General features: G+C 39.5%; 1 protein-coding gene across 1 annotated transcript; it reads left to right on the top strand.

Annotated features, from left to right (window-relative positions):
- The first annotated feature begins 318 nt into the window (after positions 1-318).
- Positions 319-11,670, top strand: Cdo1 (cysteine dioxygenase type 1). Its single transcript, XM_076856660.1, has 5 exons — positions 319-739; positions 3,578-3,655; positions 5,288-5,442; positions 9,581-9,750; positions 10,931-11,670. Exons 1-5 carry the CDS (start codon positions 570-572, stop codon positions 10,958-10,960), a joined length of 603 nt encoding a protein of 200 aa, XP_076712775.1. The 5' UTR covers positions 319-569; the 3' UTR covers positions 10,961-11,670.
- The last annotated feature ends 12,466 nt before the right edge of the window (positions 11,671-24,136 follow it).

Here is a 24,136-nt window from a genome sequence, read left to right as displayed (position 1 = left end):
CCCCGGGATGCGATCCACAGCGGAAGAAGTGGTGCGGGGAGAAAGGTTGGGATGGTCCGCCAAAAATACGACGTTAAGGTCTGGTAGAGATTGCGCAAAGCCCACGGCAAGCACTGGGGACCCGGGAGAGAATGGGGCTCTCGTAGGGCAAACGGAGCCAAGGGAACGCGCAGGAACTGCCTGTGTGTGTTGGCCTTTCCCTCAGGCTGTCCCCGCCTCTGCCACCTTCCTTGGGTGGCTCTCCGCTTCACCCCACCCCCTGAGGGCCATTGGTACATTCCTGGCTGACTCCAAGAGCTTAAAAAGGGCCCGGGAGGGTGATCTTGGCAGATTTGGTCCAGTCCTTTTCGCGCAGCTTGTCTATAGCGGCCCTCCTACCTTCCACGCTGCCTGCCGGGAGTCTTCAGAGCTTTAAAAAAGGGTTTCTTTGCGTTTGGTGTTCGAGGGTCTGGGTGTGTGTGTGTGTGTGTGTGTGTGTGTGTGTGTGTGTGTGTGGTCTGCTGTGAAGGTCCTTCGCCCCCGCCGCCTCCACTCGCTCAGCGACTCCACTGCAGCCAGCTCGGAGCGGTATGGAACAGACTGAGGTGCTGAAGCCCCGGACCCTGAACGATCTGATCCGCATTCTGCACCAGCTCTTTGCAGGCGATGAGGTCAATGTAGAGGAGGTACAGGCCGTCTTGGAAGCCTACGAGAGCGACCCCGCCGAGTGGGCGATGTATGCCAAGTTCGACCAGTACAGGTGAGTGCGCTGTCTCCTTAAAGCCAAGCGACCCTGACCGGAGTCTGTCTCTGTGAAGCCCAGGCCGCACCGCGCCCACCCTCTCGCCCCTGGATGGCGGGTGGCTGGGCTGGCGCTCTGCGTTTGGGGCTGCACTGCAGCCGTGCATGCAAAAGGTGGATCCTACTGTCGCCACAGCCGGGAGACAGACAGCAGGCAGGCTGGAGCCAAGAGAGGGAGGCCACTTTTCAGCGGAGGTTTTCTTCTCCCCGACCAACCTCTCTGCTCCAACCCCAACTGCTCTGGTCCTCAGCCTCAGGAACAATGCCCTCCGCTAGGGAGCGATTGTCAATCCCGGACTCAGAGGCTCGGGGGCATCCCCACAGCCAGAGGAACTCAGGCTCTGGCTCGCTAGCAGCCTGGAGGAACTGACTGGCTGGACTAATAAAGGTGTCCGGAGTAGAGAACTACATCTGCTATCGAGGAAAAGCGGTGATGGCAGGGGACACAATTCCCTGACATCAGTTTTCTATCACTATGCCTTCGGTTGCCCCAACCGGGCACCAGAGTCTTGATTTTGTCAGTTGCTACTATTCAATTTCTGCTCTTCCCTCTTCCAAACCAATTTAACTTTTCCACTGTGGGTTTATTCAAATCCACTAACTGGTTTCGAAAACTAAAAATAGTGTCGCATTTTCTGCTCCTTGGCTCTCTCTTATCCTAGGGGTAGAAATTAAGTTGAAGACTCATACTTCAAGGAGGAGCTTGAGGGAGGTGTCCTGGTAGGTTGAGACCTTTAAAGGCCCAGAATAGTTGTTAAGTAAAAATGATTAACTATACCCTAGGGGCAGAAATAAAATTTAATCACCACTAAGGGTGAGAGGTTCAGCTTTTCCAAAGGGCAGCCAGCGCTTCAATCTTTAATGGTTGATTGGGTTGAGACTGGCAGAGGGGAGAAACCTGAAAGAAAGGAACAAGGAAAGAATGACATCTCTTTTCTCAGGTAGTAGTTTCTGTTAGTTGCTTCCCAGTAACAGGAAGGGTATTTGGTAGTTTTGTTATCAGGGACATTTCAACTATCCTAGGATTAAAGGTGAAGGCCACTCGGGCTTCCATTCTGTTTGCAAAGTGGCTTTAGGAATTTCCTTTGGTACCTTTCAACTCAGTTGCTAGTCAAGTCCTTCCATGGCTATCAACAATCCTACCACATTTTTTAAATGTGCCTGCATTTGCTCCATACAATTGAGAACTTTTTATGGGCTAGATACTCTTCCAAAGAAGTATACAAAGTTACTTCTTTACAAAAAATGAGACAGGCATCATTCTTATCCCGGCTTTACAAGAAATGACTAGTAGGCTACAAAGAGACTGAACAACCTGAGAAGGACTTCTGTCAAGGTTCAAATAAGATTATTGTTCTAGAGCCTGCACTTTAAACCACTACTCAATTTCCATTGGACATATGACATTAATAGTTTTATTCCAGTAATATATCTGACTAGATATAGTATTGACCAAGTGAAATTAATTAGGCAGGGTGGGCTATAATAGCTCCTCATCTTTAAACAAGAGCATTTCTAGGGACCTTGAATTAGTCTTGATTTAAAACCTTTTGAAATATAATTGGTTGGGTTGCTTGAGTTAAGGCAAGGCTCTTTAAAATAATGGTGTAGTCCTGAGTGGGTAGTTGGGAGAATAGAGAAGAAGAAAAAAGGGAGAGCAGAAATGAAGTACTTTGATCATAGCCTAGGTTCCTAGCACTGAAGAATTCTGATGTATGACCTATGGGGGTTGGGTGGCCCATGCATTACCAATGCAGAATACGTTCTACAAAATATATTCTAGTATGAGCCAGACAGTAAATTCTTTGGAATAAGGCCCAAAGAAACAAGAGACCACCTAAGACAGGTGAAGGGAAAAGTAGGATTCTGGTATAGAAACTCAGTTTACTGGAAATACTTTTACTGTACGTACCACCCCTTTCTAGGTCATCAAGAGCTACAAAGAAAGGGTGTCAGCTAAAATCCACTTACCAAGCAACTCCCTCAAGGATCATGCTGCAAAGCACCTGGCCCTGAGCTTCTGGGAGGGGAAGGACAGGACAGAAAGGGCATGCAGGTTATGAGTGACTAAGGGAACAAACACTACCAAAAAAAAAAAAAAAGTATAGATCTCTTTCTCTTAAAATAACTAAATATCATAATCATCAAACTTGGCTAATTAGATGGGGGCAATAATATCCCGGGTACCCCCAACTTATTTGTAGAGAACTTTTCATCATGAGTGCTTCTGAATGTGGTTTGTGTTTGGGCTTTAATAGTAAAATTAAAGAGAATTCTAGAATAGCTATTTAATGAAACCTTGTTTCTCAAGTCCTACATTAGCTACAGGGAAGAAAAAATGCTGAAAACAATAGCAACATTCTTCCCTGGAGCAATTTTCAAATACCTTCTATAAGAAACGTTTTTATCAGTTTGAGATTGTGTGATGGACCATTGTAAAATCTTCTTCCCCCCCCCACCACCACTATAATCTTTCCATGCAATTAATTAAAACTGATTAGCTAACTCTGTAAATGTGGTGCTTCACAATATGATCTTCTCATTCTTCATGGACCTGCAACAAACAACCTAAAACCACAAAATACAGGGGGAAAAAAACATTCAAAGTTGTTTTGAGGTAGAAGTAGTAACACAGGTACCCAGGACAGTTAGTGTGGCCTAGTGGCCTAAGGCACTAGATCTAGGCTCCAGTCTCTCTGGAGACCTGGATTTGTAAATGCAATGGTACATTGTAACCCTTGTTTTTCCTGGTACTTGTTTCGATGAATTCAAACATCTGAATATGTTCTTCTTTTAGGTATACCCGAAATCTTGTGGATCAAGGAAATGGGAAATTCAATTTGATGATTTTATGCTGGGGTGAAGGACATGGCAGGTAATATAATAATTCCTTTTGGTATTTCTTAGAGTATCTGTCCAAGCATATGAGAAGTACACAGTACCAGACTAGCCACTAATTTCATATTTTAGAATTATTTGATCACATGGTCCCCAAATTCCCATAAAAATTTCCATGGAAATTAGAATAAGGAGTTAAGGCATACACTATATATTAAAACCAGTCCCCCAAATGAGGCAAATCAGGTAAGTATTTATCTAATTCAATGTTTCTCCTGCCTTCTATGTAGTTAAAAAAAAAAATTTTTTTTTTTAATGGAGTTCTGTTTAAACTGACCTTTGTGGTGTTTGGGGTGGGTAAACATTTGTGGGACCAAAGACCAAATCTTCAAGATTTTGAGCTAGAAAAATATTTACAAATTCAGGAAATTTCTTTGTACTTCATGTTAATTGGTTAGTTTCTTTACCTGTACACAACTAAAACTAATGCTGGTTCTTTAAAAATTGGTTCTGGCTGGGTGTGGTGGCACTGCCTTTAATCCCAGCACCTCCAGAGGCTGAGACAGGAGGATTGTGAGTTCAAAGCCAGCCTCTGCAAAAGCAAGATGCTAAGCAACTCAGTGAGACCCTGTCTCTAAATATAATACAAAATAGGGATGGGGATGTGGTTCAGTGGTCAAGTCCCTCTGAGTTCAATCCCCAGTACCATTAATTAATTAATTAATTAATTAATTAAAATAAAAACTGGTTCCTGTCTTTAGTTTGTACATGTGCCAGTCTTATTGCCAACTGAATACTTTTTAAACAGGTCCTTCCTAGTATTTGAGAGTGCTAAAAAAATTATTAGAGAAAGGAAATATAAATTTACATGACTCTAGAAAGTTAGGTCCCTAGAATTTATTTATTCATATAGAATGGAGTTGTATTTATTCATCCAGCATTTTTAAAAGTGTATTTATCAGGGATTATGACTAGACTGTGAATGTAGTTATAGAATTCAAAATACAAAATATATACTAAAAACATATATAGGTATGTATATTTTAATCAATTCTGCAGTTATTTCTACTTCAGAAACCTAGATACCATTTAAGATTGCATGAATAAATCCATTCTTTCCTTAAATGTAAAGGAGAAAAGAGGAAAGGCCTAAATAAAATATTAAGTGATCTTTTCAGTGTGGTGTAATTATTATGGATGATTATCTTTATTCTCTTCAGAATTTCACTAATGTACTTTTTGTTGTTTTGTGGTGCTGGGAATTAAAACCAGGGCCTTGCATACTACTTTGCCATTTCTAATGTGCCATCATAATCAAATTCTAGCTCAGTGTGAGTTATTTAGAGTTGTATTTGGGAAACATAAAAGATTTCTGGTTTTATGTTCTTGTTGTCAAATTAGTATTACAACAATGTTAAAAAAATTAACTGCTCTTTAGTAGAGGTATGTATCAAAACTGTGCCCCATAAATGCCTTGAGATGGATGATACATTATTTTATTACTTGGCCCTGAACAATGTTGCATTATAAACTGATGACATTTTGAAAATTTGGCAGAAATTGATTTGGGCCTGGGAGTTGTCCTCTGGACAGTGTGTACGTGTCAGCTCTGGGCAGACTGGATACTTGACCAGCTACTGAGTTCAATTGTCCTTTTGTGTATATATAGCAGTATTCATGATCACACGGACTCCCACTGCTTTCTGAAGCTGTTGCAAGGAAATCTAAAGGAGACTTTATTTGCCTGGCCTGACAAAAAATCCAATGAGATGATTAAGAAGTCTGAAAGGACCTTGAGGGAAAACCAGTGTGCCTACATCAATGGTAACATCCTATCCTTTCTCTAAGGGCAAGTGGGAAAAACTATGGTCTCTTATCTAAAATGCTGGTTACTTACATGCATCTTTTGAAATTTGTTAGAGTCATGATTTAAAATACTTGGGTAATGACCTAAACACAGTGTGTTTTATTTTTTAAACTTTGCTTTTGGGTTTGAATCGTTTATTAAAGGGGTGGTAAAAGGTGATTTACCTGCCAAAATTTGAGAAGATTAGAACACACAAAACAGACAAAAAAAATTAGAAACACACATTAAATAGAGTCTTTCAACAAAAGAGATCAAGTTGGATATAGTAATCTTTGTGTTAGAAAATGTAAAGAAATGTTCTGGAGGTGATTAAGAACACCAGCTAGTCTCTGTTTTTCTAAAATGCAAACAGCATATTTAAAAGACTTTCCTCAAGGAAAAGAATATATTTGGAGGCAGTGATTTATTATAGATGTCTTACCAAGAATTCATTCTTTTCCTGGGTATGGTATAGGAAAGCCAAATACTTTTCAGAAGAGGTAGTGATTTAACTTCTATTTTCCCAAAAGGGATAGGGATGGGAACTTTCCAAAAAGCTCATTAAAACATATGAGATAAATAATTTGAATTCTCATTTATACATGAGGTTGCCAACACATAGGAAGATTAAATAACTTGTCTGAAGTCATTCAGCTTTTAAGTGACAGCCAGGATTTGAACTCTCAGAGCATATGCTCTTAATTAGGATGTTCTCCCACTTATATAAAACAAAGAATTACATAGACTTCAAAGCTAGTTGTTCCTTCATATGTCTTAGTCTTCTATTGGCCCTAATACTTGGCCTAAATTTGTTAAATCATTGGTTTAGAAATGCAAGTCACTTACAAAGGTCAGACCACATGGGAATTTTTTCCCTCTATTTACATAACAAAAGGTTATTCATTTCCTATGCACTTGAAAATTCTTAACTCATCTTCTCAGATATTTGAGGGTTGCTATATATAAGGCATACCACATTTATAAGACAGTTTCTTAACTGTACCATACACAATAAAGCCAAAAGCCTTTCAGAACAATCACTTGCAGCGGGAGTGAGTCTTTGAGAAAATAGATTAGATCTTGAAAAATAGATAAGCCTTTTCAGGGGTCCTCCAATGTAAAAGGCTGTAGAAGCCAAGCATGTAGATAAGTGAGTACTGCAGCCTGGGCATAAGGCTGTGGTGAGGACCTGATAACTGAAGTGTGCAAGCCACACTAAGGGGATAGCAGTGATTGCCAGCTCCAATGATATCATCTGATTTCTTTTTCCATAGAAGTTGGAACTTCTGGTTTTTATGTGAATTTTTGTCAATCAATAAAATATTGGGTGGGATATACTAAATCTTTCTGTAGACTACCCCAAATACTTAAAAGCTGCAGATTTTCAACCTCTGATTTGTACAGATGCAAGATTGAGGATAGAGTACAAGAAAGAGGATGAGTGAAGGCAGTCCTTACAAAGACTGGAAACTTCAGGAATGGGGAAACAAAGAAGGAAGAATGGGCTTGGAAGGTGGTAGTAAGAGAATAGAGAGATACTGGGACCTGGACTTCCAAAAAATAGATGAAAGTATAAGCTTTCTTTAGTAAATAGAGTTGTAATTGGGAATATCTTGATCAATTTGGTAACACATGCTGAAAGAGAAGGGAGAACTGGGGTAAAGAGACCAAGTCACCTATTGTAATGTGTGAAAAATCAATAGTGCATGGGTGAAACTAGCCTTCCTAAATATCACTAAGAAAGGCAAGGCACATCATGAACATAAAGGAAGAGAAGGCAAAAATCAAAATGCAGTAGTGACAGTGCTGGGATTATTAACAGTAGGGCTCATACATGATACTGAAATTAAGGGCTTCTCTAAAGGATGGTGACTTATTTTTTCAGGGTCTTTCTTTGCAGGATTTCCATAGTAGATTGGATGGTATATGTGCCTGCAACTGGAGAAACAAAATTATTTGTATCCAGGGCAGTTAATTCTTAGGAAGGCTGAGCATTTATTTAGAATTGTGCTTAATACATTACAAAAGCAGTAAGTTATAGAATCAAGGCACTTTTAGAAATAGGGAAACCCTTATTTCTAAAATAAGAAGATTCTCAAAATTGTGACTTGTTCAATGGTAGCCTAGCTTGTCACTCTAGCTAGAAGTAGAACCTAAGTTTTCTGCTTCTAGATATTATTCTTCATTGAGTCTTTTGGGGTTTTGTTTTTTAAAATCTGGTTGAAAGTATTTCTCCCAGGGCTTTTTGACTACTTCAATACAAATGGGATGATCTCTAAACCATGGCTTGGCTGTCAACTTGAGATTCCCCTTACAACATCCCAAGCATCCCTTTGCTCCTTTGTATTGATTCTCTGTTTCCTGGTCTCCTGTTTCCTTTGTTCTTGCTTCACACCCTTATTTTAGTGAACATATCCTCCAGCAGCACTGTGAGAAAAGAATCATGGAATGTAAATTTTTGAGACCTCAAATATCTAAAAATCTGTGTCTTCAGTCCCTGCAACTCAATTGGTAATTAAGCTGGACTTAGATGATGACTTATCTGGCAAACATCATCCCTCAGAACTATGAAGATCATCATTTTTGTCTTTTGGTTTACCAGTGTTCTTGTCAAAAGTCCAGTGCAATTTTGATTCTTAAATCTATGAAACCTAGACATTGTTTGCTTTCTAGAAATTTTTGGAATCTTTTCTTTTAGTGCCATCATTTTGTGTTGCAAAATGTCACACAGATGCATCTTGCTTGATGACTTCTTCACTGTGCGGGATACTCAGTGGGTTCTTTGAATCTGGACATTTGCGTCCTTCAATTCTAGAAAATATCCTCAGGTTATTTCTTTTTGTTATGTTGCTGAAACTCTGTTGTTTAAATTTTAAACCTTCTCAACTATTCATCTGATATTTTTCTTTTCTATTTTTTCTTTGTCGTTTTGTTCTTTGAGTCACCCTCGGCTTTTTCTGTCCACTCTTCCATCCAGATTTTTATTTCTAAAGCCCTTTTCATTTTCTGATCCCTTTTATTTTTTTTTCTTTTTTGATCCCTTTTATAAAATTTTATCTTACTGAGGATGTTAATGAGAGGCTTTCTAAAGTCTTTTCCTGAGTAACCATTGTTTGAAGTTGCATTTTTCAGGTTGCTCTAGCCTATGTACTAGAGGCCAGCTCAAATATCCTGTGGCCTTGGCCATGTGCTAATGTGTAAAAACCAAGGGAGAAAAAAGTTAATAGATAGCTCTAAACTATCTAAACTACCAGAGCTTGTCAATTGGATTTCACTCTGTGGTAGTCTGAAAGAGCCCTTTCCTTTAGAAACTAACAATGAAAATATACTTTAGGATATTTTTTTTTTTTGAGCCAATAAAATTCCTTGAGAAGCAGCTTCCCATCTCCTACCTGGAGAGAAAAATTCTGTCCAGAAGCTAGGTAGTTATAAAAGCAGGGATCTTATCATTCAATATGTAAATTTTTGTTTAATTCACCTGTTTTTTTTTGTTTGTTTGTTTGTTTGTTTGTTTGTTTTTCTTTTTTTACCTATGGTCCACCAGTCCCAAGTTCACCTATTATACTTTCTGGAGAATAGATCTGTCTTCTACTGGAAGGAAAGGGAGAGAGAATCTGTGAAAGAGACTCTGCTTCCTAAGTAGTCTTTCAACCATTGGTGTATTTTAGCCCCATATTCACCCTAATTTCCAGAAATAACTGGTGCTGCCAATTCCTAGTTATGTAAGAGCTTCAAGACATAAATCAGTTTATTCCTTGACTTTCCTCACAAGTGACTGAGGATTTAGCTGTCCTTTGCAAAGACATCCATCTTTCAAGCCTTCAAATATTTACTAACATTTTCTCTTTTACATTTTTTTTGTCTTTGTATGTTGATTTTTTTTTTTAATTTCTTTACTGCAATAGGAGGGGATTTTCAGGAAGGAGCAGAAGCTAATGTGTCTGAGTAACCATTGTCACTAACCATCTGTCACTGTCTTTAAATAGAAGTTTAATTCTAACTAATTTCTGTTAGTTCCATATGTATCAATATTGACTCAGAATCAGGTGATTAACAAAAGTTCTTGCCTGTCATCTAAGCTCTTGTATCTCTTCTTTCCTCTTTGATATTACTCAGATTCCATTGGCTTACATCGAGTAGAAAATATCAGCCATACAGAACCTGCCGTGAGTCTGCACTTGTACAGTCCTCCTTTTGATACGTGCCACGCCTTTGATCAAAGAACAGGACATAAAAACAAAGTCACCATGACATTCCACAGCAAATTTGGAATCAGAACTCCATTTGTAAGTATAATTTCTCTTTTCTGGGTTTTTACTGCTTTGTGAGTTGGCAATATAACACTGTATGCATTGCTATTGTTATAAATATTATTTGACTATCTTAAGTTTTAAGTATTCTCAAATTTAAAAAAAAATGAGATGAACCTGAGCTCAGGGGAAAGACCCAATATATCTTAATTATATCTTGAATTTTGGAGACTATATTCTCAATTGTATTAAAAATTAGATGCAAAATATTATTTATTGAGAAACTTCAAAGTGTGAGCTCATTCCTAAAGAAAATGTTTTCTTGGAGCTAGGGCTGGGGCTCAGCGGTAACGCACTTGCCTGGGATGTGTGAGGCTCTGGGTTCGATTCTCAGCACCACATATAAATAAATAAAAATAAAGGTCTATCAACAACTAAAAAAATATTTTAAAAAAATTTAAAAAAGAAAATGTTTTCTCTTCATTTATTTGGGCAATTGAAATGATTTAATATAACTTTCATGACTTACTCTTCATAGATTTCATTTGTTGGAGCAGTACAAATAAGTTGCATAGTTAAACTTTATAAAGTTGAGGTTCTATTCTGATGATATAACTAATGAAACTTGTCCATTTTGATTGCTAAATTTGCTTTTTCTTTGAGATGTGATGCTATTTAGATCACAGATAACAGAGTTTGGGTTTTGTTTTGTTTTTTTTCCTTTTTACTGTGCTGGGAATTGAACCCAGGGCCTTGTGCATGCAAGGCAAGTGCTCTGCTACTTTCATTCTATTCCTTCTTAAGGAACAAACATTTCCACCTAAAAATAATAGGACAGCTGCCCAATTAAAAATAATACGGCATCTGTACAGCAAGCAGTCTTCTACACCTGGTGAAATAAATGGGCTGTTGAGTGAAATGGTCTCTACTGGTAATTGGAGTGTCCAGAAATAGCACCTGAAAATAATCCCCTTGAAGCTATCAAAAGCACAGCCTTTGAGAGAAGCAAAAGTGGAATTTTCTCAAGTTACTGCCTTGTTGTGTCTTTATCTCCCATATTCTTAACCAAGAGATAATCTTATCAGGAACAAAACAACAAGGCTCCACTGCCTTGCCAAGTTCTCATCCCCTGCTGCAGAAGCAAGATGACTTAAAATAAGCTGAAATGTCTTGAGAAAAAAATTCTTACCCAGCTTTCTTCTCTCCTTTCTTACAGCCAACTTCAGGTTCGCTGGAGAACAACTAAGAAGTACTGAACCCCACAAGGTTTTGCTTTAAGGTCCACACAACTTTTGCCTTGGACAGGGAGGCTCTCACCATTTGCTGTCCAGTAACACACTTAAATAAGCCAATATTTAGATCTACTGTAAGGCAGATGTTAATGATAAGGCATTAAACAAGCCATAGTGCCCTGTGCAACTGCAGAAGAAAAATCTCACTAAAGGAAAAAGTCTTGTGATTTTACAGGCCAAATCATATGCTCTCCTGGTTCGATCCTCTAATTCCGTTGAACCAGGCTAGGAGTTTGTTTCACTGAGGGTTTTTTAAATGACTTTCAGAAATACTTTGGTCTCTGAATTGTAATTAGCAATAAGTGAAAACAAGAACCCATAGACATCAAATGCCTGCTTTGCTATCTGGAGGACTAAACGTAGATGTCTTTAATATTCTTTGTATGTTCTTGATATTCAAATAGAATTTTTTGGATCTGTGTGTTTTATTTTTTCAGCCTTATTTTACAAATTCCTTTTCTATGGATAATAGATAGAGAAACTTAAGGCAATTCTCCTTTAGTAATGAAATGAAGGGTAGAGGATTTAGAAATGTACATGTACCCAAAACTACAACAAACCAAAAACAGACTCATATCAAATATGTTCCATGGTCATAGTTAAAAGAGTTTGTACTGCTATCAAAATTGCCAAATAATTTTAATAAAACTAGATGTGAATATAAGTTGAAGCTGTCTTTCTGAAAAAAAATTCATATAAATTATAGCTTCTTAGATTTAGATAGCATGCCAAAAGCACTGTGAAAAATACTTTTTTGTTTTAAGAACGTGTGTGTCAAAAAACTGCACTCGAAAGCCACTTACCTGGGGATTGTTAGAGTGCTTGCCTAGCATGCAGGAAACCCTGGGTTCCATCTCCAACATCGTACATGCATATATATATTTTGTAGAAAAAGGTGAAGATTTCTAGCTTCTTGAAATTTTGAAGTATCTGGCAACACTGGGCCTACATTACATATTCATTACTATCAGTTAGCTAGGCTAGGGTCTGCCCCTTAAAGGACCACCCATCCCACCTGCTGCAGCCCTTAACTCACCTGCTTTCCTTGTTTGTGTTACATGCAAACCATACATATTTTTTTGAGTTTGCTATGCAATTGTCTAAGGAATATCTATCACGATCTTAAAGTGTATTATCTCTGAAAACTCAATTAGAAAGTAGTCTTCTGAAAATTTCTGATTGTGTTTATATTGGCTCATGATTATTTACATCTTGGCTTCCTCTCGTCTTCAAGAAGGATATTAACACTTAATAAATGTTAATAAATGCTGACAACATAGAAGGCCTTATTATAGTTGGGCATGCTGACAAACTTCTGGAAAACAAGCTTAAGGAATAAGATGTTGTTGGCTGTCTATTGTTGCTCTAACATCACAAACTCCATGACTTAAAGCAGTATATAGTCAGAAGTCTGACAGCTTCGTAGCACAAAAATCAAGGTGTTATCAGGGCTGCCTTCCTTTCAGTAGGTCCTGAGTAGGATCTGTTTTCTTTTATTTTGGTTTTCCCAGCCTCTTGACTGGCCCCTTCCTCCATCTCCAAAACCAGCAGCAGCAGCTGGGCCTGGTGGCACATGCCTATAATCCCAATGACTAGAGAGGCTGAGGCAGGAGGATCACAAGTTTGAGGCCAGCGTGGGAAATTTAGCAAGACCTTGTCTCAGGCAGCACTGGGGATGTAGTAAAGTTCAATCCCCAGTACCACAAACAAACAAAATTCCAACAGCGGAAAGATTTAGTTCTACATGTCATCACTATGATAGACTCCTCCCTTTTTTACTTTGAGAATCATGGTTAGTAGTCTCCATCTCAAGATTGTACTCTCACTCATACAGTCTTTTTCCTACCAAGGTAACATTCATAAGTTATGGGGATAAGGTATGATATCTCTAGTCCCTAGTGAACCATGTCCATCTCACTTGCCAAAGACTCATGCATCCCTAGACCCCAAAGTCTCATTCTATTATAATATCAACTTATAGTCCAAAAATCTTATCTAAATCTCACCTAAATTAGATATGGGGGAGATTCTTGTTATAATTCACCCTGGGATATTCATCTCTACATGCAGACCAACATACAAACATGGTTAAGAAATTTACTAAAGGTAGCCAGCCAAGATATTAGAAATCTAGAATTTAAATTCAGTATCTGATCTCAAGCATCCTTTAAAACTCATTATATTTGAGTCTTTCAGGATAAGAGAAACCTGGACTACTTCCCATTTCATTGTATCCCACTATACAAAACCAAAACATTATGGTATAGTTATATATTTATATATTATATACATATAATATGCTTAAATTTTTAATAGATGGCACCCTAATGCACAAATAAGGTAATACCCTTTGTATGGCATGTACGGCAACATGTAGACTTGAAGACACCTGTGAATGTGAGGGTCAGCCCGCAAGGCCACACTGGTAACATTGCCACCCCACCCCCAGCCTCTGTGATTGTCTCTGCTGTCTACCACCATCCCAATATTCCCGCAGGAGCAGTGTTGCTGCTGTTTCCCACAGTGTTCGGTGTTCACTTGGGTCACCTGGGGTGTTTGCACACATAGCAGGGCACTGAACCAAAATCTGAAGTGGGTTTTGTAGGAGTAAGGAAATGTGGGGGCTGAAAGCACTCTGGTTGCTGAAAGATGGGCGGATGTGAAAGGACGCAAAGGCTCTCAAAGGCCCAAGGATGGAAGATGCAGAGGAGCTTGAGTTCCATCCCAGCACTCAGTAACTCTCAGCTCACCTGTGGCTTGAACTTGTACACCTGCTGTTACCTCTACTAAGAATGACCCTTTCCCATCTCTTTACATGGCTGGTTTATTCTTGCCCCTCAGGTTTTAGTTCAAATGCCCTTCTTCACAGAGGAATTCCCAAGCACCCTAAATATAAAATCTCCAGGTACTTTCTATTCAATTCCACTGAAGCACTTACCTGATGTACTAATTCTACTAATAAGATTCAAGTAGAGACATGGTTTCATTTCCTGCTATATCCTGGACACTCACACTGTAGATGACTCAGTGGGTGCTTTGTATCTATGAAATTAATGGGAAAAAAAACCCACCCCCCTACATGATAATTTGCCGCAGTCCGGCTGCAGCAAAATAACCGGGCAGGAGTGGGAGCCGTTTATTGTAGGACAACAGAGGTATTTATACATTCCACACAGCTTATCTTAATTAACATAAACTCGATACAGCAGTCAACCAATAAGGAATCTCCACACTTAATGGCTCACTGGCATTACTTCACAAACCACTCCCTCTGGCAAAATGCCAGGCGCCATCCAGACTTGTTTACAGACTCTAACATTAATTTATAATTTTCTTGCTATTATCTGTCCTGAATATGACATGTTATTTTCATTAAGTATGCCAATTCTAAGGATCATTTTGTTGTTGTTGTTTTGGTACTGGGAATTGAACTTGAGCACTCAACTACTGAACCACATCCCCAGCCCTATTTTGTATTGTATTTAGAGACAGGGTTTCACTGAGTTGCTTAGCGCCTTGCCTTGCTGAGGCTGGCTTTGAACTCATAATCCTCCTGCCTTAGCCTCATGAGCCACTGGGATTACAGGCATGCGCCACTATGCCTGGCCTAAGGATTATTTTTTAAGTCCCAGACTTTTTAAGTAAAACCCATGTCAGAGATTTATCTTTTGATGTAGGTTCATTAATCATGCATGTAGTCTACTTAATGAACAAAGGGCTTTTTCGTACATTTCATGGGAGGGAACAGCATTATTTATTCTATTTAGCAATGGTGCTTAGCACCCTCTCCCACCTTTTTTTTTTTTTTTTTTTGGGGGGGGGGATCACAGATCACTTTGAAAATCTTTTTATGCTGAGGTGCATTTTTTCAGAAAGCCGTCACCCAAAAATTTGCACACAATTTCAGGAAGGATTCGTGGATCCCCTGAAGACCTCTGGGGGTCCTGGTTAAATAACCATCTATGAGCCAAGGTTCATGGGAAGTGGTGACTACATGACTTTATTTTATGTGATTAAGAGGGTATTATCCCACAGAACCATCTGTTAATCTTTTAAAGGTTATGTAGGGGTTCCTAGGAAACATGAGGCAGGAACTACCTTGTCCAAGGCATGTCCACACATTTCACAAGATTTTTTTCTATTTCTAAAGATGTTTGGAACTTTCACAACTTTATTTACCCAACTGATAGGTGGACTAGAAAAAAATATATGTGGAAGAGTGACATAAGCCAAACAAAGAAGGATAAATACTATATCATTCTACTTATTTAAGGTGCCTAGAATAGGAAAATTCACAGAAAGTAGAATAGAGGTTATGGGAGATTATAATGAGGGGATTGAAGAGTTCTTGTTTAATTGGTACAGAGTTTTGGGTGGGGCTGATGAAAATTTGGGGGATATATATGTTTTGGGTACGTGATAGGTACACAGCATTATGAATGAATTCAATGCCACAGAATTATACATTCACAAATTGTTAAACTTTATATATACATTTTCCCACAATCACAAATTATTTCTAAAAATGATGTGTGAAAAAACTATGTGTGCATGTGTTGGAAAAGATTAGACCTATTCATCATAGAAAACACAAATGGTTGTGCATGCCTGTAATCCCAGCTACTCCAGAGGTTAAGGAGGAGGATCCGTTCAAGGCCACCTTCAGCAACTTAGTGAGGCCCTGTCTCAAGATACAATATTTTAAAAGGGCTAGGGGATCAAACCCAGGGCCTTGCATCTGCCACTGAGCTAAAGCCCCAATGAACAATTCCTAGAGAATCCCTGGGTTTAATTCCTAGTACCTTCCCACATACACATACACATGCAAATAGTGCAAAAGATATGAAAAGCGTATGGTGAAAATTCTCCTTCCATTCCTATCACCGGGTGTTCAGTTTCCCTTCCTAAAGGTAGCCAATATACCACATGTGTGTGTTTTGCCAGGGATCAAACCCAGGGCCTCCTGTATGCTAGTAAGTGCTCTACCACTGAGCTGCATCACTCCACAATGTGCCATTCTCTTGAGTTTTGTTCTTTTGTCCCATACCCCCACCCCATTTTTCACACCCCCACAGTATTCTAGAGTTAATGGTGTGCATTCATAAGACTTTTCCATATCAGAAGCCAGTCAGATCCATCATTCTTCTCTGACAGCTGCTCGGTATTCTTTTATAGGAAAGGACCATAGTTTAATTAATTAGTCCTCCATTGATGGCTATTGCCAACCTTTTACCATTACAAACAATTCTACAGTGAAAACCACATACATAGTGTCATAAATATCAGTTGCTGTATTTCTCTATTGCAAGGCAAGCAAGAAAACAGGCCTCAGGAGATGAGGTAATGGCAGAGGGTCACAGCAAGTTGTCCTTGCCGGAAGCCTCCCTTAGTGCAGAGCCTGCCACTCAACGTCCTCACTCCACCCTGTCTACAGGCTAAATGAGGTCACACCAGTGCTTTCAGAAGTTTGTTACCCACAGAGAGATCACATATCACAACCGAGGAAACCCAAAGCAAGTCCAAGTTCTAGTAAGAGAAGTAACAATCTAGTCATGATCAGTTTCGAATTCTTCCCTGCTCTCAAGATGAGAATTGATGCATTCTCGACGATTTCTTCATGTTTTACTTGTTCTTTTTAGATTATACATGACAGTAGAGTGTGTTTTGACATATTATACATACATGGAGTATAACTTATTCTAATTAGGATCCCATTATTGGGGTTGTATGTGATGTAAAAGTACAATGGGCATGAATTCATGTACGGACACAGGAAAGTTACATCCGATTCATTCTACAGTCTTCCCTATTCCTCTCCCCGTCCCTTCCCTTTATTACCCTTTGACTAATCCAATGAACTTCTGTCCCCCCACCCCAGCCTGTTGTGTGTGAACATCCACATATCAGAGAGAACATCAGCCTTTGATTTCTTGGGATTGGCTTACGATGTGTGTTTTTTATCATTAAGCATTTTATGTGGTTGAAGATGTGACAGTTTTATGGGCGAACACATGATGCTTCATGTTAGGGAGAGGCGTTTGGTTTCTTTATTTTATTTTTGTGGTTTTGGGGATCAAACCCAGGGCCTTGCATCTGCCAGGCAGATGGTCTACCACTGAGCTAAACCCCCAGTGAGCAATTCCTAGAAAGATTTCAAGCAACAAGGAGAGAGCGAATTTCTCTCAGAAGTCTGAGGAGCCTTCTTATACAAGCTCAAGGAATTGGTCATCTGCTTAAAACATCTGTAGCGAATATCCACATAGTGAAAACACAACCATAACAGTTTCTTTCGAGAAGAAGAAATAGTACAGAATTAGAACTGATGAGGGGGAAAAATATTACCGGAAGAAAGTAATCTAATACAATCGAAGATTGATTGACCTTTGATAAAATGTAAGGATATGGTCAAATAGGTGTTCTGATAAATGAGGAAACTGGGGCAGGTGAGGTTAATCAATGTATCTAAGTAATGTAGTGCTGGCACCGACTCATACAGCCCCCTGAGGGCTGATATTCAGGAATTCGGCAAGCAAATTTGTAGATTAAAATTTTTAAAAAAATAGGCCATATTAAATGTTGTGCATGTGTGTATGATTATATATGCATACATATGTTATTATCACATTGCAGAAATAGATCTTTTAACTCAAAAAACTTATAACCCAATCAACTAATGGAACTGAACAGACACCTCACAGAAGAAAAAATACAATCGATCAACAAACATGAAAAAATGTTCATCATTTCTAGCAATTAGAGAAGTGCACATCAAAACTACTCAGATTTCAACCCACTCCAGTCAGAATGGCAGCTATTAAGAATACAAGCAATAATGTGTTGGTGAGGCACGCTCACACATTGCTGGTGGGACTGCAAATTGGTGCAGCCAATATGGAAAGCAGTATGGAGATTCCTTAGAAAACTTGGAATGGCACCACTATTTGACCCAGCTATCCCACTCCTCAGTTTATACCCAAAGGACTTAAAATCAGCACACTGCAGTGACACAGCCACATCAATGTTTACAGCAGCACAGTTCACAATAGTTAAGCTACAGTACCAACCTAGATGCCCTTCAACAGCTGAATGGACAAAGAAAATGTAGTACATATACACAATGGAAAATTATTCAGCCTTAAAGAAGAATGAAATTATGGCATTTGCTGGTAAATGGATGGAACTAAAGAATATCATGCTAAGTAAAATAAGCCAATCCCTCAGAACCCAAAGCAGAATGTTTTTTTCTGATAAGAGGATGCTGATCCATAGTGGGGCAGAGGATAGGAAAGAATGAGGGAACTTTGGTTTGTGCAGAGGGGAGTGAACTTTGGTTTGTGTAGAGGGGAGTGGGGGGGTGGCTCTGGGGATGTGAGGGACAGTAGGATGAGACAGACATAATTACATCTATGATTACACTACTGGAGTGACTCTGCACCGTGTACAGCCAGAGGAAGGAGAAACTGTGCTCCATTTGTGTACAATATGTCAAAATACATTCTATTGTCATGTGTAACTAATTAGAACAAATAATAATAATAAAGAAATAGATCTTTTAAGGTAAGACAGTAGATATCATTTTTCCCCATCCCATTTCACAGATGAGAATGTTAAGGAACACATAGATGAAATATTTCGCTCAAGGACACACAGCTAGGTAAAAGAAAAAAATAGATTCAGTCTGCCCAGGACGTGGTGAACCTTTGGCAAAAGAGAAAACTATCAAACAAGGACAGAAATTCAAATGTGGCCAACTCAATAATGACTCCATGCCTTCCTGTCTGAAATCGGTCAACTGGTTTCTGACTTCATAGTTTAAAAAAATATTCATGAGGTACTCAGGCTGGAAGAAACAGAGAGTAGTTTTATTTTTTCTGAGTGGATTCCATTAACTATATGCCATAACATAGGCTAGTATTGGGCTGGGCTTTATTGCTGCTTATTTGACAGGGTACAAGCAATAAACCTGGGATGCTGTTCACAGCTATACACCGCGTGGTACCAAGTCAGTATTCTGAGTTGTTTCAATGTGGACTTGCTCAGTTCCAAATAACACAATGTGACCTAAACTGACCAGAACAAAACAAGCTTGTGTCATTGCAAAGTCCAGAGGGTAATCAGATCAGGGTAGACAAAGGGCCTCAAACAGCTTATTTGGACTCCATCTTCCTTGCCCCGGTTCTTGACTCTAAAAATCTGTCTTTGTGGTTAAGATGGTCCCCAATACCGATAGGCTTGCCACCTGAAATCTGAGTTTCAATTTTGGCAAGCTAAGGGAATTTTCTTCACCATCTTTCTATGTCAGTTGAGGAATCCAACTCTACAGGCCCTGGTTGCATCACAAGGGCTCCCTGACACACTTGCTGTGACCGGCAGGGCTTGATCTCTGACCTGGCCTGCACATGTGTGTGTGCCTCTGGAGTCAAGGCTGAAACGTGTCCCACTAAACCAAACAGACCAAGGAAAATCAGAAGAGGAAAGTGTAGACTAGAGGCTAAACAGGCAAAACTAGTAGATTTCCACTATGTAGGAGCTCCATTTATTGAATGAATTAATAAAAAAGGAATTAAATAAAAGATCATAGCAACTAAATCACCATGACCTTTTTGCCCTTGATAATGCAAATTTTAAAAATGAAAAGCTAGTTGTTTTGTTTCTGTTCTTTTATTATAAAAACACCCTTATTGCTCCAAAGACAGAGGATTTTACACAGAGATTCATGGTTGCGCTGCAAAGAAAGCTCTAGTATGTAAACATCCTTCATCTACTCCGCCCATCTCAAAATTCTCCCACCAGAATTAAAGCTTTGTAGCAGGAGACAGTTGAAACTTTTCCAGTGTATAGAATCTAGCTAAGGCCCTAGACTGAAAACAGAATGTGCCATATACTCTGATACTCTCCCTCCTCCCACTCCTCTCTCTCTTTCTCTTTTTTTTTTTTTTTTTTTTGGTACCAGGGATAGAACCCAGGGGCATTCAACCACTGAGCCACATTCCCAGGCTTTTTTTTTTTTTTTTAAATTTAGAGACAGGGTGTTGCCAGTTGCGTAGGGCCTTTCTAAATTGCTAAGACTGGCTTTGAACTTGCTATCCTCTGGCCTCAGCCTCCCTAGACACTGGGATTATAGGTGTGCCCCACCACTGCCCAGCTCAAATATCCTCTTATCCTAGAAAAACAGATGAAATTTCTAAGTGCTGGAGGTCAGAAACTTCCCTTAAGGACTTATTAGAGACTGCTCTCCTAACTGCACCCCTGCCCCAAGGCTGTTTTTGCATTGCCATATGAGCTACTCAAACCCTCTACTAATGAGTCCTTATGATGCATTGGATCTGTTAAGGACCTCATCCAGTTCCTGCAGCATCACATCTCACATCTCTCTAGTCCACCCTCACACTCTGTTCTCCCCATCTTGCCCAGTTGAACTAGGTTTTCTCTTCAGTTCTTAGGTTTCCCTGTGCTCCAGCCAAATAACACTTTCCTACCTCACTGGCTTTGTTCTCCTGCCACCATCTGCCTAAAATGGACTCTGCCTCACTTTACTGCCTTCTACCAAAATAACGACTCCCTCCAAGGTCCAGCTCAAATACCAGTTCTTCAGCTCTTTCCCCAGGGGGATGGCCTCTCTCCACCTTTGAACTTCCATAGAGCTTTCTTTCTTTCTTTCTTTCTTTTTTTTTTTTTTTTTACTTCCATATAATTTTATTTTCAATTTCTTGTGGCATTTGCCATATTTCTCTCTGAAACAAGGATTAGTTGTGTTTGCTCTGCTACCAGATAACAGGTTGTTGAGGTCAGAACAGGCCTTCAGACAGAGCTCTGTTTAGTAGGCCCCAGCCTATTCTTGTTCTATGGAGTTGTTTCAGGACAACTTAAAAAAAAATAAATAAAAGATGTTAATTTGTGTCTTAGTTTTGCTGCTTTAGAGAAATCAGAAAGATTACAGCTTTTGAAGGTTTTTTTTTTTTTTTTTTTTTGTATTTTCCTTCCCTCAGTCTACGTGTGAGAACTATTTCTTTGTGCTCTTTTGCCTCGGGGGCTAAAAGAAGCTGCTCCAGGACAGTTTCTCCTCCTTTTTTTTTTTTTTTCTGTTTATCAAAAGCCTAAAGTGATTGAAGAGATTATGGTATTCAGGGGTTGGGTAGGGTGGGGAGGCAAGCTTCTAGAAACCTCTGTAGATAGTAAAGGAAAGGAGGTGGTTTTTGTGGTAGGGATCAGTGCCCTAACCCTTGGAAGCATTTGAGAAAGAATGTAAGGCTGGTCTCTGAGCCTCTGTCTCCAGTCTCAGCACAAAGTAGGATCCTGGAAAGTACTATGCAGATTTAAGCAACAAGTATATTAGTGACTACTGATATGGACTGAAGCCTAAAGTTATTTTCTTTATTCTCTCAGCATATGCTTTTTTATTTTCATTGCATTGGCTTCCTGATTTCTTGTATAATTCTAAGAAGGGGAAGGAACTCCCTCCTCCTATAAAAAAAAACCTAAAATTAAATTTACCACAAGGTTGATAAGATATTGGCCAAGAGTTGAAATTAATTTGAGCCACAGAAGATAATAGTTTTCAGTGTTGGATAAGATCCTCAATCCTGTGAGCTGGGTTCAGATTCATAGACGTACACTGCATCTGCTCTTAGGACAAGACTCTACACACTTGGGTTTCTAACTTAAAAGAAAAAAGAAGGCAAAACTATTATCAAAACAGTGCAAACAGATAATGTAAGAATAGAGGACAAAGTTATCTGGTGATCAGGTGAACATCCATAGGACTCGGAGCTGAGAGAGATGCAGTCCATCTTACCTTCTTCTGAAAGTAGGCAATCTTGTTTTACAGCAGGTTGTAAAGAAATAGTCATTCTTGGTCCCTGGCAAGCAACAGGCACTTACAGAGATTCACAATTTACATCATCAACAACAAATACAATAGTTAAATATTTTCTAGCAATGTATGAAACATAGATACCTTCAAATCTTTGTCAGGTAGGAGATATGGATATGTGTCATAGAATGCCCTCATATTTTCAGAAACTTTGATGACAAAAAATGATGAGCCAGATGTGATTAGTGTATACCTGTAATCCCAGTGATTTGGGAGGCTGAGGCAGGAAGATCTCAAGTTCAAGGCCAATCTCAAGAACTTAGTGTGGTCTTAAGCAACTTAAAGAAAATCTGTCTCAAAAGAAAAAAGAAGAAGCAAGAAGAGGAGGAAGTGGTACAGGAGGAGGAGGAGGAAAAGAAGAAGAGGAGGAGAAAGAGAAGGGATAAAGGGCTGGGAATGTGACTCAGTGGTTAAGAACCCTTGGGTTCAATCCCTGATACCAGAAAAAAAAAAAAAAAGCTGGTGAAAAAAACTTAAAAGTTACTGATAGACCCAACCTGATCTTTTCTTAAAATTGGGAGGCATCTCGCCACAAAGCCATGAAAAGATAATTTCGGCTTTACTATAAATTACTGCAAATTCTGAACTTGCTTGGAATGCCTGCCCGTGCCTTGAACTCACCCATGCCTGGCTCTCTGACCAGAGAGCAGCCCTCTCTGAAACTTTAGTGACACCTCATAAATATCGGCTTTCCCTGGCCAGACAACGACCCTCTCTGAGGCTCTAATGGTCCTCATAAATTCTGATGTTGGGGCCAGCAAAAAATGTAAACTACCATTAGTGTGATGCTTGTCAGAGTTCTGTTATCTGTAACCCCCCTTTGTGTAACTTTCTGGGCTACAAAGCTGGGCTGCAAGAAAGCGACTGCTGCTGTCTTGTTCCTGCCGTTTGGGGAGGGAGAGGAAGCCCGGCCAGTCGAAATAATAAGCTTGCTTTAATTTGATTTTAATTGGAGTCAGTGGTCTTTTCTTGCGTCCTGGTCTAACATTACACGTGGGTCTGGAGCTGTAGCTCAGTGGGAAAGTACTTGTCTAGCATGTGTGAGGCACTGGGTTCCATTCTCAGCACCACATATACATAAATAAATAAAAATTTTAAAACTTTTTTTTAAAAAAGTTGCAAGCACCTTTTGAATTTACTTTTGGTAATTTTTTTTGTTGTTGTTGTTCTGGAGAAACATTTTCAGACAGATTTTTAATAACATAAATATGAATCGAAGAATCAAGAAGCCCCCTACCCTTTTGCTTTTAGGAAAACTGATGTCATTGTTTACCTCTCTACAGAATGTTAAAAAAAATAAAAAACAGCTAAATTCTCTGGATGGTCATATGTATTGGATTCTTGCTCTCTGGACTTTGGAATAAATGGTTCTTTGCTCTCTGTGAACCCTGTGTGTTCTAGCTGGGGCCACAAGAGACCAGCTGCAGAGTCTTACAAGATGGCCCCATGGTCACCTCACTCTGCAGGAGACTGTGGAAAGGGTCTGGACTGATGTGGAGCATTCCTTTCTAGGTGTTGTTCTAGAAGGAATAAGCCAAAACTTGGGAAGTTATTGATGTCAGACAGTTTTCTTTATGAATATCCTGCTGGAACCAAAGGACCAGACCACAGGGTGAGTGGAAGAAGGAGACTGGCAGATTTCCATAAAAGGTGTGAGACCATTTTCTCCTAGTCATTCTGGAAAGAGGCAGGTTCTGGCTGAGTTAAAGAGACTTGAAGCATAGACTTGAACTAGAAGAAAATGTTTTCCTCTTTTCCAGCAGGATAAAATAAGAAGGAGTATGAGCATTTTTGTGGAGGAGCTAGGGCTATTCTCCATGTTCTAGGAGTAGAAAATGACCCTTTTAAAGACTCTGAGCCTGGGGACTCAGAGAAGCCACATCTAAAGGTACTATGAGTTTCTGTACTACCTACAGTCCACCTCAATGTGTTTGAACACTCAGTGTATATCATTCATTTCGACTTTGTCTTTGAGGGGCTGTGAGGGACCAATGGAAAGGTTGTGCTGGGCTCACAACAGGGAATGTGGTATCCTCTCCCTCAGGAGATGCAGTGTCGGGCTCCAGGATCAGTCATTCTCAAGATTCATTGCCTGCAGTATTAAGCTAGCAGCGAGGAGGAACAAAGGGGACTGACCGGTTACACACATGCAAGACATTCTTAGAATATGTGGGCGTTGTTCTAGAAGGACCTGGGTTCCAAATCCTGCTAGCGGGGTCAGGGAATCTTACTAGGAAGATATTTATTAGAAATGTGA

Source organism: Callospermophilus lateralis, chromosome 5 (assembly GCF_048772815.1).
Source record: "Callospermophilus lateralis isolate mCalLat2 chromosome 5, mCalLat2.hap1, whole genome shotgun sequence".
In the NCBI taxonomy this organism is placed as follows: domain Eukaryota; kingdom Metazoa; phylum Chordata; class Mammalia; order Rodentia; family Sciuridae; genus Callospermophilus; species Callospermophilus lateralis.
This window is presented reverse-complemented; position numbering and strand designations above follow the sequence as displayed.

What these genes read in the sequence shown, in the direction of transcription:
- Cdo1 (XM_076856660.1), top strand. Translation starts at nt 570, where the DNA reads ATGGAACAGACTGAGGTGCTGAAGCCCCGGACCCTGAACGATCTGATC. An exon ending in GCCAAGTTCGACCAGTACAG is followed by an intron (nt 740 to 3,577) that starts GTGAGTGCGCTG and finishes TTCTTCTTTTAG; the next exon opens with GTATACCCGAAATCTTGTGG. An exon ending in TGGGGTGAAGGACATGGCAG is followed by an intron (nt 3,656 to 5,287) that starts GTAATATAATAA and finishes GTGTATATATAG; the next exon opens with CAGTATTCATGATCACACGG.